Below are 13,924 nucleotides of genomic sequence, written 5' to 3'. Positions count from 1 at the left end.
AATAATTTATAAATTATCATGGGTTCATGAGGGAGGGGGGAGCGGGGAGAAAAAAATGAGCTGATGTTAGGGGCTTAAGTGGAGAGCAGATGTTTTGAGAATGATGAGGGCAATGAATGTACAAATGTGCTTTACACAATTGATGTATGTATGGATTGTGATAAGAGTTGTATGAGCCCCTGATGTTTAAGAAAAAAAATTATAAACAAAAATAAAAAACATGTTTACTGTAAAAAAAAAAAAGTTCCTTAACAGCTTGGAACTTGTTCCACTGATCTTGTGTCTATTTTTCGATTATTCATAATTATCAGGAAAAAGTTCAGAATCCTGTGTTATGGCTGGCTTTTAATAAGAAGAGGGTGCCACCTTTTCTAATTATAAGGGCTTTTTTTTTTAATGAAACATTTTACTTATTTTGTGTTCTGCTTAAACTTTGCTCATGAATTTGTATGGTAAGCAGGTGATACAGTAGGTTATTTGATGTTCCAAACTGTGCTATTACTCATTTGGGACCCTCATAGGATTTTTTATCTGTTTTGTTTCTTTCTGCTTATTCATTTAATTATTGGAAAAATATTAACACTATTTGGTTTTTATTTTATTCCACTTATAGTAGGTAATAATCCGTGAATACTTTGGAACTAACACATTTTAAATTATATTTTGTGTGTGATGGCCTCTAAGAATAACTTTAAAAATTATTTGGAGATAGGGCTACTTAATGGGCTATTTTAAGTAAGTGTGTTTATAGAACTCATTGATATGTACTTGATCAAACCAGTTTAAGATACTCTGCTAAGAATATTTCCAAAAACTATAACTAGGTATTTAATATTTTAGAAATTAATTGGTATATTGTCAAAATTTTAAAGCAGAAATAAGAAAGATAAGAAGAAAGAAAAAGAGAGGGACCACATCAGTGAAAGAAGAGAGCGAGAACGTTCAACCTCTGCGAGAAAGAGTTCTAATGACAAAGATGTAAAGGAAAAGTTGGAAAAAAACAATACGCCACTTAAAGTAAGCCACCATCATTTATTGTCTGGGTTGTAAATAATTTGGGAGGAAGAGAAGCTTCTCTATTCTTTTTTTTTTAGCTTCTCTATTCTTGTAAAGAATTACAGATGCAGAAACCCACAGAGGCAGTTCTACCTTGTACTGTCAGTTCACTATGAGTCGGAGTTGACTGGAAGGTAGTGAATTTTAAAATACCGTATATACTCGAGTGTAAGCCAAGTTTTCGTGTTAAAATTAGGTGCCTCAGCTGATTTTCGGGTCGGCTTATACTCAAGTATATATGGTAATTAATAATTGAGATTGTTTCTTGCATAGATATCTTTTTAGAGTAAAATCTTCTTAAGGGTCACAATGTCTTAGTGTCGTTAACATGTAATATGTATTTAAAATTTCGTTTACTGAGAGTAATTAGAGCAGTTATTATATTCACCAAGTCAACTTTGAAAAACTTCCTTAATTTTTTTAAATATTGAATTTTTGCTGAAAGAATATACAGCATAACAAGTTCTCATTTAACAATTTCTACATATCAGTAACATTGGTTAGATTCTTCAGTTTGGGCAACATTCTTCTCATATTTTCATTTGCTTCACTCCTACCAATTCAGTCTTATTACTTTCCCGACTGCTCATCTATGTGCTTGAGAGTTTTTTTTGTTATTTTAAAATTTTTAGGTACTTGTAAACTATACCAGATCTCCTTTTTTACTTGTATCTTTATGTTAGTAAATTATTTTAATTGTGAGATCCAAAGCATCATCTTAAAGTTTTATTGACTCATAATGATAGATCTTTTTCATCGTTAACTCTGATGTTAGACATTTACTACCCATTTACTACGCTCCAAGCAAGTAATGTTTTACATGTCCCATTTAATTCTTTAAAGTCGAACAGCGTTCAGGTTGTTCTTCAATAGCCTTTGCAGGAAAAATGCTGATGTTTTTTTCCACGTCACATACCTCTAATGTTGCCTCTTTTGTAGCTTTGTTACAAATGTATTTTGGCATCTTTTGGAATCATCTCGCTCTTTTCAGTAAAATCCCACCTTTTCAAGTTTGCCAACAATATCGAACACTTCCTTAGAATTTTTGTTCCCTACAGTATTCTAATATCTATACATTGTCCATCTTTTATGAGAAGCATAAGGACAAGTTGGTATAGATTTGCATATTCTTTTTGTATGAAAGAGTAATGGAGAAAATAGCCAGTTTTATTAACATAAGAAATAAAGTTAAAGAATTTTAAACATAGCCATATGTAAGAGTATTAGCTGGGAACTCTTGAGGAAAGTACTAAATGTATATTTTAATCTTTGTTGTAGGAGAAGGAGCACAATAAAGAACCAGACTTAAGTGCAGACAAAGAAGCTGATGACAAGCAAACCCCAAGGACCGAGGAAAATCCAGTACAGCAAAATGGGAATTGTCAGCCAAACGAAGAAAGCCCCTCTGCAAAAGTAGAAGCAGTATAGATCCACTTCTAAACTCAATGCTGGAGTCAAATCCAAAGCTTTAATTCTTTCAACAAGATGTAGACCGGTAGGAAATCCAATCAAACATACAGATATGAGCTAACAGCTTTTTCAGTTGTTAGTTGACTTTGTGCCCATCTTGTTACTGAGTAAGAAAATAAAGCATGGACATCATGAAAATTACAGAAGTTACCCAAACTCCTCATCTTCTGAAATCTGTGCATTTCCATGGTGGTTGACATACTTGTTGTGGTTTGTTCGTGTTTGCCAAGAAGGATTGCAACTAAATGGACTCTGAAAGATCCAAACTTGTGCTCTCCATGGAGACTAGAAGTCCGCATTGAAGGCTCTTTCAAGAAAAAGCAAACAAACACGTTACTGAATTTTGTATTGTTTTACTTTTTTAAAAATTTCGTTATATACAGTTTGATGATGTGCTTGAAATGGTGCAAATATACCCACATCCTTGTAAGTGCAAAGTATGTACGAAGTTGTAACACTTCACAGGATTTACAGTGAGTGTGTAAAATTCTCACTATTGTGTTTTCTTTTGCTTCCTGTTTAGGACAGTGGTTTTTCTTTAAAATAGTTTTACAAACTAAAATTGCTTAAATATGTGGATTAGAAAACAACCGGCAATGCATGCTACTGTTCTGTTGCAAAAGGAAGAGCAATTGTGTTGAATACTAATGGCAAAACATTAGTATTCAGTGTTTTGAAGAATCAGTCTCCCCATAAAGTGAGCATTTCCCTTTGAACTTCCTTTACATTTCCAAGCCTTTTATGAATAATATTACAGTGTGTCTTGTCAGCTGTAGGTGGCAAAGGCGCCCTTATAAAAAGGAAACTGGGTTTTCAAAGTGGGCTTTGGGAGCACAAGCTGAAGCTTTAGTGCCTTCTAAAACGTGGTATACTGTTTTTCTAGAGTTTTATATGTCCTATTCGTTTCTTTATTCACATGGAACCTGGGTGGGCATTCCATTGGCACCCATAGGGCAGTGTGTAACTGGTATATGTACCAGGAGCTTACTTAGCTTACCTTTGTGAGAGCGAAGTCTTGTTTTCAAGAATGCCTAGAGCTCGAAACAGAAATGCAGTTTTGGGACCATCAGTTTTATACTGTGATCATTGAAAATGAAGCATGTTCTTAATTTTACTTAACGGAAACTCCATAGTTACCGACATTGGATGGCCTTAATACCTCTCAATCATTTTCTCATAAATGATGTTCAGAAATTATATCTAAAGGGAGGATTGAGTGTCTATGAGGGGGCTCCCAAAAGTCTGTGGGAAAATTCCATTATGTTGGAATTTCACTTTTCCACAGACCTTTTGAAAGTTGCCTCTTAGATGCAGTTACTTATCTTAGGTTTAAGGATATGTTTACTTGAGTTTAAAAAACAGGTCATCCGTCCTTAGGCTCACTTTTTGCAGAAAGTGTGTAAATAGTAAAATGGTAACATTGCCAGTGTTTCCTCAAAACTTTAAACAACTCACTGTTTCAGAACTCTTCATTATTGTTACATTTCCAAAATGTCATTACCTTTTAATTAATGTGTTATTTAAAAAATCAAGTATAATTATTTTATTGAAACCTAATACAATCAAATTACTCAGTTGCCTTACCTCATGGGAATAGTTACTTTTATAGTTTAAAAAGCTGAGTAGGAATATGTTAATTACTTGTTTTCTCCTTGATTTTTCTTTAATGTTAATACTATTGGAACCTAAGTGTGTGGTGGAGGACGGAGAAAATTGTCCTTATTGCAATGAAGCTGAGTTTGATTATGAAGCTGCTTAATCACTCTTCATATGTTCAGAATTATTGTGTGTTCGCACGTGCATGCACGTGCTTTTTTTTTTCCTTTTTGTCACTGTACATTAAAATTTTGGGAAATGCTTTACTGTGTAAAGTATAGATTATAGATGGTCATTGTAATCATTCAACCACATGCGGTTGGCTAGTAAACTGTATTCTGATACAAGAATGCTTGGGTGCATATGGAACGATTGTGAAGGAATGTGTGTCTTGCATCAACAGCTGTCTTAATTTATGATATGTACGTAGAATAGAGAAAAATGTTGGAATCTTTGTTATTTTTAGTACTTTCTTTAATAAAGCTAAGTATTTTAGAGGAAAATATTTGTTTATGTATTTCCCAACATCTTAGTTTCACCCTGCTCTTGTTTTAGTTGGCAGAAATTGTTTTGACATGGAAGGCATGTGTGTGTCTATCAAACAATCATTTATAAGTTTTAAGTGTTTTCGTGTATTCTGGACCCTATTAAATCTTTCTTGTGTTGGTAGAAACATACTCAGTTGGCTTCTGCTATTGATTCTTGCTGGTGATACTCACTCAGTTTTAAGATAACTGCACAGATCTTGAAAAGCACTGGCATAGGATTGGGAATACGAATTCAAAAGGACTAGGAAGAAACTATTAGGTGGGATTTGACATTTTTACATGACTTTATGGAAGCAAAGGGAGCCCTGGTCACACAATTGTTAAAGGACCTTGGTTGCTAACCAAGAGGTCGGTGGTTCAAATCCACCAGTCCCTCTGTCTGAGAGAGATAAGGAAGGAAGTCTGCTTCCATAAAGATTTACAGCCGTGGTAACTCAGTGGGGTAGTTCTAATCTGTCTTGTAAAGTCATTACGAGTTGGAGTCAATGGAATGTCAAGTGAGTTTGGGTTTTTGGTTACTGAAGCCAAGCTTTCTAGGGTTTAGAGATATTTTCTCTGAAATCTGTTTCCATTTTCTTTGTTTTTTTTTTTAATAAAAGCAATTGCTTTTACATCCCAAGTGTATATTATCGTGAATATTTGAGGTAAGGCAAAGATAGCTTTTATGCTGGGTAACTTGTAATGATTTTTGTGCAGAGATTGTATACTGTTCTTCAGATTGCAGCTGCTAGTTATCATCTTAGTTGGATTCTGTTGGCACCCTTGGTCTCAGCGTGATGCAGCATGTTCTTCAGAAGTAATTAAATCCCTTTTCTGGAAATAGGAAAGTATACAACTCTGAATTTTAGCAACTATCTCCATAGGATTTTTTATTTAATAATGACTGTAAACGCTAGTCAACTTGTAATTTCCCTCATGTTCAAAGTGCTTTTATTGAAATTTAACATATACTGTGTTAATCTTAAGTATCAAAGGCTTACATTTTAACAATTTAAAATACTTAACAATTTTTTTTGGTCAAAATAGTTTCTTTTGTGCTGTTTTCAGGATCCTCAGTATAAACATTTGTCTTCATCTTTTTTTTCTTCCATTTGTCTTTATCTTAAAAAAATAAATTTGATCCAAATTTGTTCTCTACTGAAGATACTCAGATTTTAAGGATTGTATGTATAGATAGTAATGGTCTTCTAAGAGTTTCCCCCCCCTTCATTAGCAAATTCAAAAATTTAAACTTTAGCAATTAAGATGACTGCTTTTGGAAAGATGAATTGAATAATTTATTTCAGTAAATCAGTCCTTATATTTCACTAGAGGATAATACCTTGTTTTAACTGAGTGGCTTCTGAAATTGAGCCATTTCCACAAAGTAAAGCAAATGTGGACCTTATGTACTAACATTTTTATTTTCACAATTTACATATTTAGTATTTTCTTGTGTTTACTAATTAAAATTGTTTTCAATTAAAAAAAAATCATTTTATTAGGGGCTCATACAACTCATCACAATCTGTACATACGTCATCTGTGTCCAGCACTTTAGTACATATGTTGACTTCATCATTCTTACGACACTCACTTTCCACTTGAGCCCCTGGTGTCAGCTCATTTCCCCCTCTCCACTCCCCCCGATCCCCGATAATTTATAATTTATTATTATTTTATCATATCTTACCCCATCCCACGTCTCCCTCACCCACTTCTCCGCTGTCCGTCCCCCAGGGAGGAGGCCACATGTAGACCTTGTCCTCTGTTCCCCCTTTCTCCCTCTCCTTCCCTCCACCCTCCCGCCATCGCCACTCTCTCCACTGGTCCTGGGGGGTTCATCTGTCCTGGGTTCACTGTATTTCCAGTTCCTGTCTGTGCCAGTGCACCTCCTCCAGTCCAGCCGGATATGTAAGGTAGAATTGGGGTCATGGTAGTTGGGTGGAGGAAGCATTTAAGAATCAGGAAAATTGCATATTTTCTTGTGTTTATTTACTAATTAAAATTATTTTTCAATTTTAAACAAGGCTTTTACAGGGCTCAATTATATTACTGGAAGCAAGAATGTAGTACATTTGTAGTAAAATAACCTTAAAATTTCCCTAAATTTTGGGGTTGTGGCTGATTTTTTAAATTGTACTTTTATTGGTGATTTTGCTTAAGAACTCATTTAAAATGTAATGGTCCATATTCAATCAATTGAGTTTACTACCTAATAAGTAGATTTCTCTTCATCTTATGCTTGGCCCTGGTGGCATAGTGGATAATGCATTGGCTGCTAACTACAACATCAGCAGTTTGAAAAATAAAAAGCTGAGGCTTTCTATTCCTGTCATGGGCTCCAATCTCGCAAACCCACAGGGGCAGTAAGTACTTTGTTGCTTTGAGTCAGAATCAATTCAATGTCATGGAACAATTAAACAAGCAAGCATATTTTATCTTAATTCCCAGGAATAGAGTAATAATTCACTCCATTGAATTTTATCTGCTAGATAGACATTGTTAACTCAACTCTAGGTTTAAACTCATGAAAATAGTATTGAAAAAAGACTTAAGCGTACTGGTAAGCCACAAACATGGGGAAGAATTTCCCAATTTTCACAGACGATTTAATGAGCTGTGTATGCAGGTAAATAGTCAAATAATTTCCCTTCTTAATCCTAATTAGCTTAATAGAACAGGATCTTTTACATGATGCTATGGATAGTCAAGGGAAGAATTTCAAATGTGAACCTAAAGATACTGGTTAGGTGGTGTATATGTGAATAGCCCTTTTAAATGGTACTAGTAAAAAGTTATTGATTGTTGCAGCCATTATGTTGCTATATTTTTAATAAGATTCAGTCTTACAATCTTGCCACTAATTTGGGTATTTACAGCTTATTTTTATAATGGAAAGGTGATAATAGCCTCTTCCATTCGGCAATAGAACAAATGCATATGTTCCTTAAAGTGTTTAAATATTTTTGAAAATTTTACTACTATATGTTGTTCAGTTAACTAAGATTGAGTTTTGTAAGCATTTGGCAATCTTTCTATCGCATAGTCATATGCTAAAATTTTTGTAGCGTTCTAAATGGGAGCTGCTCTGAATCTCCCTTTTGCCCACTGTGACATTTGTACAATAGAAACGGTCATTGCCTGGTGTTTAACAGCAGGTGGAATACCTTTGCTCTCAGCCGAAGTGTAGCCCCCTACATTTGATGAATCAGTCGGGTGTCCACTGGTCATTTCAGTGAGATAACCTATTAGTCAAAAGTGCGTCATCAAGGAAAACATTAACCTGTCAGGTATTTGAATTTAGAAGCTTACATGAACTGATGGCATCGATGATGAGTTTATGGTTTCTCTATAGTCAAGCTGTTTTTTTTAAAGATCATTTTATTGTGAGCTCTTAAAACAATCCATACATCAATTGTATCAAGCATATTTATACATATGCTGCCATCATCATTTTCTAAACATTGTCTATTTGAGCCCTTGGTATCAGCTCATCTTTTTTCCCACCCTCATGAAGCCTTGATAAATTATAAATTATTATTTTCATGTCTTAAAACATCTGCTGTCTCCCTTCACCCACAATTCTGTTGTTCGTTGATTATTGCAATCGGTTCCCTCTGCCTCCTCTCCCCACATTTTCCTCTACCTTCCTGGTATCGCTACTCCCATTTTTGTTCCTGAGGGGTTTATCTGACCTGGGTTCCTTGTGTTGTGAGCTCTGATCTGTACCAGTGTACATGCTCCGGTCTAGCCAGAACTGAAAGGCAGGACGGGGGTTATGATATTGGGAGGTAAGGACGCCTCATTAAGTATTTCATCAGTGCTATACTGCATCCTGGTTGACTCATCCCTTCCTTGTGACCCTTCTTTGAGGGGATGTCCTATTGTCTACAGATGGGTTTTAGGTCTCTGTTTTCAACCCCCTTGTTCTCAACATGTGTGTTTTGGGTCTTTGATGCCTGTTACCTGATTCCATCAACACCTAATGATCACACAGGCTGGTGTGCTTCCATGTGGGCTTGTTGCTTCTCTGCTAGATGGCTGCTCGTTTAATACAAGCCTTTAAGACCCCAGACATTATATCTTTTAATAGCTGGGCACCATCAGTTTTCTTTATCACATTTGCTTATGCACCACACCCATTTTGTCTACAGTGATCTACTTGGGAGGGTGAGCATCACAGAATGCCAGGTGGTTAGAATAAAATGTTCTTGCATTGAGGGAGGGTTTGAGCAGAGGCCCCAAAGTCCACCTACTTCCTTAATATATTATCAAATAAATATATGTACATAGGCCAATACCCCTGTTTTTATGAACAAATATATTTGCAGGTGTACACATCTATGTGTATACCTCTATCCATAGCTTCCTAGATCTTTCCTCTGTTTTGTTTTACCTTCCTTCTGTCCCACTATCATGCTCAACCACTTTCTGCCTCTCATTACTTCCTCTCACCTACATTGCTGTTGCTCCAACACCCCCTGGATCTCTACATCGTCCTCATCGATTTTAATTCCCTAGTTGTTCCCCTGTCTGTGGCATTGTTTGCTCACAGTTCCCCTCCACCCTCACTCCCTCCTCCCCCCACGTTCCCCTGGAACCCATTGCTTTCTCCTTGAGTTTGCTTCCCATTCCTATCTTCTATAGGTAGACAAAACAATAATGGAGACAAAACAGAAAACAAACCTTTATGACTATCTCCACACTGGTCCCAGAGGGTTCTGGGAACTGCCCCCTCCTAGCCTGAAGACTATTTTTGGGACTCCTCGGGCTTTGTGGCTTGGCTTTGCTCCCATTGCTGATCTGTTAAGTACCCTTCTTGGTTTGCCCCATTGTAGGGATGGGGGAGTCAGACTGGATTTACTCCCTGCCATGTGTCCCCAGTATTGTTTTGTGTCATGATATGCTGCAACGAGGAGACATCATGTCTTGAGCTGTTTGGGGCCCTACAGTCATCTCTGCTTTAGCAGCTCCATGCAGGTATGTCATCCTCAGGGCTTGGTGTCAGTATGGGGTCTAGTCCCTCACTCTCTATTTCCTTCTTGGTTTGCTGCTGTATGGGCATGGCAGGCCGGCCCCTCTTCCCAACCTGTAGGTTTAGTGTTGTCCTCTAGCACAGGGTTCCGGGGAGGGGGTCAGGTTGGCTCTGATTGGGGCCAGCCCTGTAGCCTACTCTTTTCATGAGTTGCCCCATGTGGTTATGTTGCCCTCAAGGTTTGGTGCTTTGTGGTTGGGGTCTGCACTCACACTTCCATTGCTGTGGAGACATAAACAACACCCTTCCCCTGGGTGGATTAGTGCCCTGCACCCTCACTGTCATCTTCTCCCTCTCTTTCCCCCCCTTTCTCTCCCGCTCCCCTTTGTGTTGGAATGACATGTACCATCCTTGGGTTTGGTCTGTCCTCCAACCGATTGCCTGTACCTCAATCCGTATAGTGTGAGATAAATGACTTTTCATCTATACCTACTGTGTTGATTTTACTTAACCTCAATGGACTTATGTTGTACTTGGCCTTTTGTGATTGACTAACTTCACTAAGCATGATTTCCTCCAACTCTTCCCAGGAGACCATGTGCTTCATTGGATCACCAGTGCTTTTTAGTGATGCATCGTACTCCCTTGTGTGTATGTGCCAGAGTTTTCTAATCCACTGTCTATCAATGGAAATTTAGGTGGTTTCCAATTCCTTGTGATTGTGAATTGCGCCACAATAAACATTGGAGCGCAGACAACTGGTCATGGTCTATTTCTTACTTCTTCTGGGTATATGCCCAGTGGAGGGATTGCTGGGTCATAAGGTAACTCAATTTTCATTTGCTTTAAATCTCACCAGATTGCTTTCCATGGAGGGTGTATGTATCTATATAATCATCAGCAGTGGAGAGTTCCTATTTCGCCGCATCCCCTGCAACATTCGTTGCTCTCAGGTTTTCTGATTTGGACTATCTTCAAGGGTGTTAGGTGGTATCTCTTGGTTGCTTTACATTTCTCGGATGGCTAATGGTTGGGAGCATTTTATCTTATGCCTATTGGTATAGGCCAGCTGTTGGAGCTGTCTTCTGCTAGGGGCCAGATGGCCATGAAGTCATTTTGGTTTTCTAATGTGATTACATGGGAAAGTAGACTTGGAAAGGGAAGGTCTTTAAAATGTGCACTCATGCTTATAGTGCACACTTATACATACTCTTCTCTACAGGACTTTTTAGAAGAATGCTAGGATGGAGTAGTAGCCACATTTGACAAGACTTCCAGGTAAAACATCCTTGTGTAATAGCATTAACTTTATATGAAAGAATACTGATTAATTTCTGAAGTAGGAACCCTGGTTGCAAAGTAGCTAAGCACTCAATTGCTGACTCAAGGGTTAATGGTTTGAACCTACCAGCCACTTACTTCATGGGAAAAAGATATGGCAGTTTCCATAAAGCTTGACAAGTATTGACACACTATGGGGCAGTTCTGCCTTGTGTAGGGTTACTGATTCAGAATTGACTCAGTGGTAGTGGATGGGTTACTACTTAACCTCTTAAGTAGTATGATAATAGATTTACTTTTTAATAAAATTATCCTGTTGGGGGTGTGGGAAGATCCTAAAAGCCATTGGAAAAAACCAGTTAATTGTTAGGTGCCGTAGAGTTTGGTTCTGATGTGTAGTGACCTATGTACAACAACAAAACGAAACACTGCCCAGTCCTATGCCAGTGTGCTTGAGCCCATTGTTGAGCCACTATGTTAATCCATGTTATTGAGGGTCTTCTTCTTTTTCCATGTGAGACAAAGTCTCTCCATCCTTGCTTCTAAGGAGCCTTCTGGCTGTACTTCTTCCCAGACAGGTTTTTGTTCGTTTGGCAGTCCATGATTCTTTCAATATTCTTCCCTAGCACCATAATTCAAATGCATAGTTTGTTCTTTAATCTTCCTTATTCCATGTCCAGCTTTCACATATATGTTTGAGGTGATTGAAAACACCATAGCTTGGGTCAGCTGTACGTTCTCAATGTAACCTCCTTGTTTTTCAACACTTTTATTAAAGAGGTCTTGTACAGCAGGTTTTACCTAATGCCAGGTGTCATTTGGTCTTCACTGCTGCTTCTATGAACATTGATGGTGGATCCAAGCAAAACAAAATCCTTGATAACTTCACTCTTTTTTCCATTTATCATGATGTTACTCATTGATTGTGAGGATTTTTGTTTTCTTTATATTACCATATATACTCGAGTATAAGTCAACCCAAATATCAGCGGAGGCACCTAATTTACTACAAAAGCTGCATAAAAAGTGTGCTGACAAACTTGGCTTATCCTTGAGTATATGTGGTAAATTATGATCTCTGTTGAGGGCTACAATCCTTGATCTTCATCAGCAAGGGCTTCAAGTCCTCACTTTGCGCAAGCAAGGCTGTGTCGTTTTCATATTCAGGTTGTTAAAGAGCTTCCGATCTTGATGCCATGTTCTTTATATAGTACAGCTTCTCTGATTATTTGCTCAGCATAGTGGATGTTGAAAGGACACAGCCCTGTAGCATACATTTCTCATTTTTAAACCATGTAGTAATTCCTTTTCTGTTTACACTACTGCCTCACGATCCAGGTACAGGTTCCACATGAGCACAATGAAGTGTTCTGGATTTTCCATTCTTCTCAAGGCCATCTATAGTTATGATCCACACGTGTGACAAGATAGGCAGACCCTATATTCAGTATGACAGCCTAACCTTGGTCACCCTTAAGTGGGTTTGACCTCCTTGGTCTCTCCTTCAGGGGAAACAATCCACTATCCTTATCAGAAGGGGGTGGACCCTACTTAGGGTGGGACAGACTGTACAGTCTGATTGCTCTAGATGGCTGATAATCCCCAAAGAGAATAACCTCTGACCTGCTTTCGTTGACCTCCACGTGTATAGTGGAGTTTGCCATGTGCAGCAAACAGGTTTGGCAAATATTTTGGGGAGAGAACTTCCTGTATCCCATACTCTCTAGCCTCACCTCTAACCTACCTCAATTCTTAATCAGTCCCATCCAGGAATCCCCTATCTCCTGCCCTCAAATTCTTTCTAAACCCATGGCTGCTCATGCCCGTGCTCTGCATTAAGTCTCTCGGTGGCTTTCAAGAACCCTCTGAGAAAGCCCTGCCCCAGGATGTGGTCCACAAGGTTTTCTGCAGTCAGCCTCTGCTTGCCTTTCCTGCCTTCTCCCTTTGTCATTGCACATCCTGCCCTCGACGTCCAGATCCAGCAGGCAGCTCCTGGCATCTACTCATCTCTGAGATTTTCCTGTTGCTATATTTGCCGTAATAGTTTGGTCAACACCTTCTTCTCTTTAAAGTCTCAGCTGGAGCTGCAGCTTCTCAATGAACTATACCCGAGGCTCCCAGGGAGACTAACCATTTCTCCATGATACCGTTCCTCCTACCTACTATCACGACACTAGCTCTTATCTTCTGACATTGGCTCCAGGTACGAAGCGTGCCACAATTCCTTTTCCTTACATGCATGTGTACATGTTTTTATTACAAATGTAGATTTATGTCATGCCAAATAATAGCATAATGTTCCAATTAGAAAGTGAATGTACTCTCCCTTCTTTACAAATCACTGTTGACAGGGTGTGTGCATCCTGCTAGCTCTTAGTCGGTGTACATGTAAGGTTCATAAGTAATTATGATCTTGAGTGCTCTTTCAGTGGATGTGGAAATTGCATCCGGCGCCTCTCCTCTTTTCCAGTGTCAAGCTCAGGACAAGCTAGTTAGTCTGATGGGGCCACAGGCTGGCTGAGAAAATACTGAACTTTGATCTCTTTTCCAGGACCCCAGGTCTCTGCTGCTGCCCCTCCGAAACGAACTGAGAGCGACTCTCCCAGTGCCCTAACCTCCCATTCTTTTACCATCTCAAGGACCTGCCCTCTGCCCTCTCCCCCCATAGGAATTCAAGGCTCAGACATGCACATTTGAGGTTGGAGGCACCTCCCTCCCCGTGACCACTGCACTGCATGCAGTCCGTCCTGCACTCTGCTGCTGAATTGACCACTCACTGACTTCTCACTCACTCACTCACTCACTCACTGCCATCAAATTGATTCAAATTGACTGTGGAGAATAGGAAAGAGAATTGTCTCCTTTGGGTTTCTGAGGTTGTAAGTCTTTATGGGAGCAGAAAATCTTATTTTAATCCCATAGAACAGCTGATGGGTTTGAACAGCTGGCCTTCTGGTAGCAGCCCAATGCTTAACCCACTATGCCAACAGGACTCTTATCTGTCACTAGATGACTC

General features: G+C 38.6%; 1 protein-coding gene across 5 annotated transcripts in view; it reads left to right on the top strand.

Moving 5' to 3' along the window:
* SREK1 (splicing regulatory glutamic acid and lysine rich protein 1) overlaps positions 1–4,799 on the top strand; it is a 41,273-nt gene extending 36,474 nt beyond the window's left edge. For 4 of the 5 annotated variants that reach the window (XM_045285299.1, XM_004703563.2, XM_045285300.1 and 1 more), the window contains exons 11-12: positions 873–1,017; positions 2,335–4,799. In XM_045285299.1, coding sequence (XP_045141234.1) covers positions 873–1,017; positions 2,335–2,484 — 295 coding nt within the window. In that variant the 3' untranslated portion in view covers positions 2,485–4,799. The remainder of the gene's footprint in view (positions 1–872; positions 1,018–2,334) is intronic. The other variant, XM_030888915.2, reaches the window with a different exon arrangement.
* The last annotated feature ends 9,125 nt before the right edge of the window (positions 4,800–13,924 follow it).

The sequence above is a fragment of the Echinops telfairi genome, unplaced genomic scaffold (assembly GCF_000313985.2).
Source record: "Echinops telfairi isolate 266 unplaced genomic scaffold, ASM31398v2 ScPeMD7_7469;HRSCAF=8507_1, whole genome shotgun sequence".
NCBI classification, from domain to species: domain Eukaryota; kingdom Metazoa; phylum Chordata; class Mammalia; order Afrosoricida; family Tenrecidae; genus Echinops; species Echinops telfairi.
The sequence above is the reverse complement of the archived record's forward strand: the minus strand, read 5'-3'. Positions and strand labels throughout refer to the sequence as shown.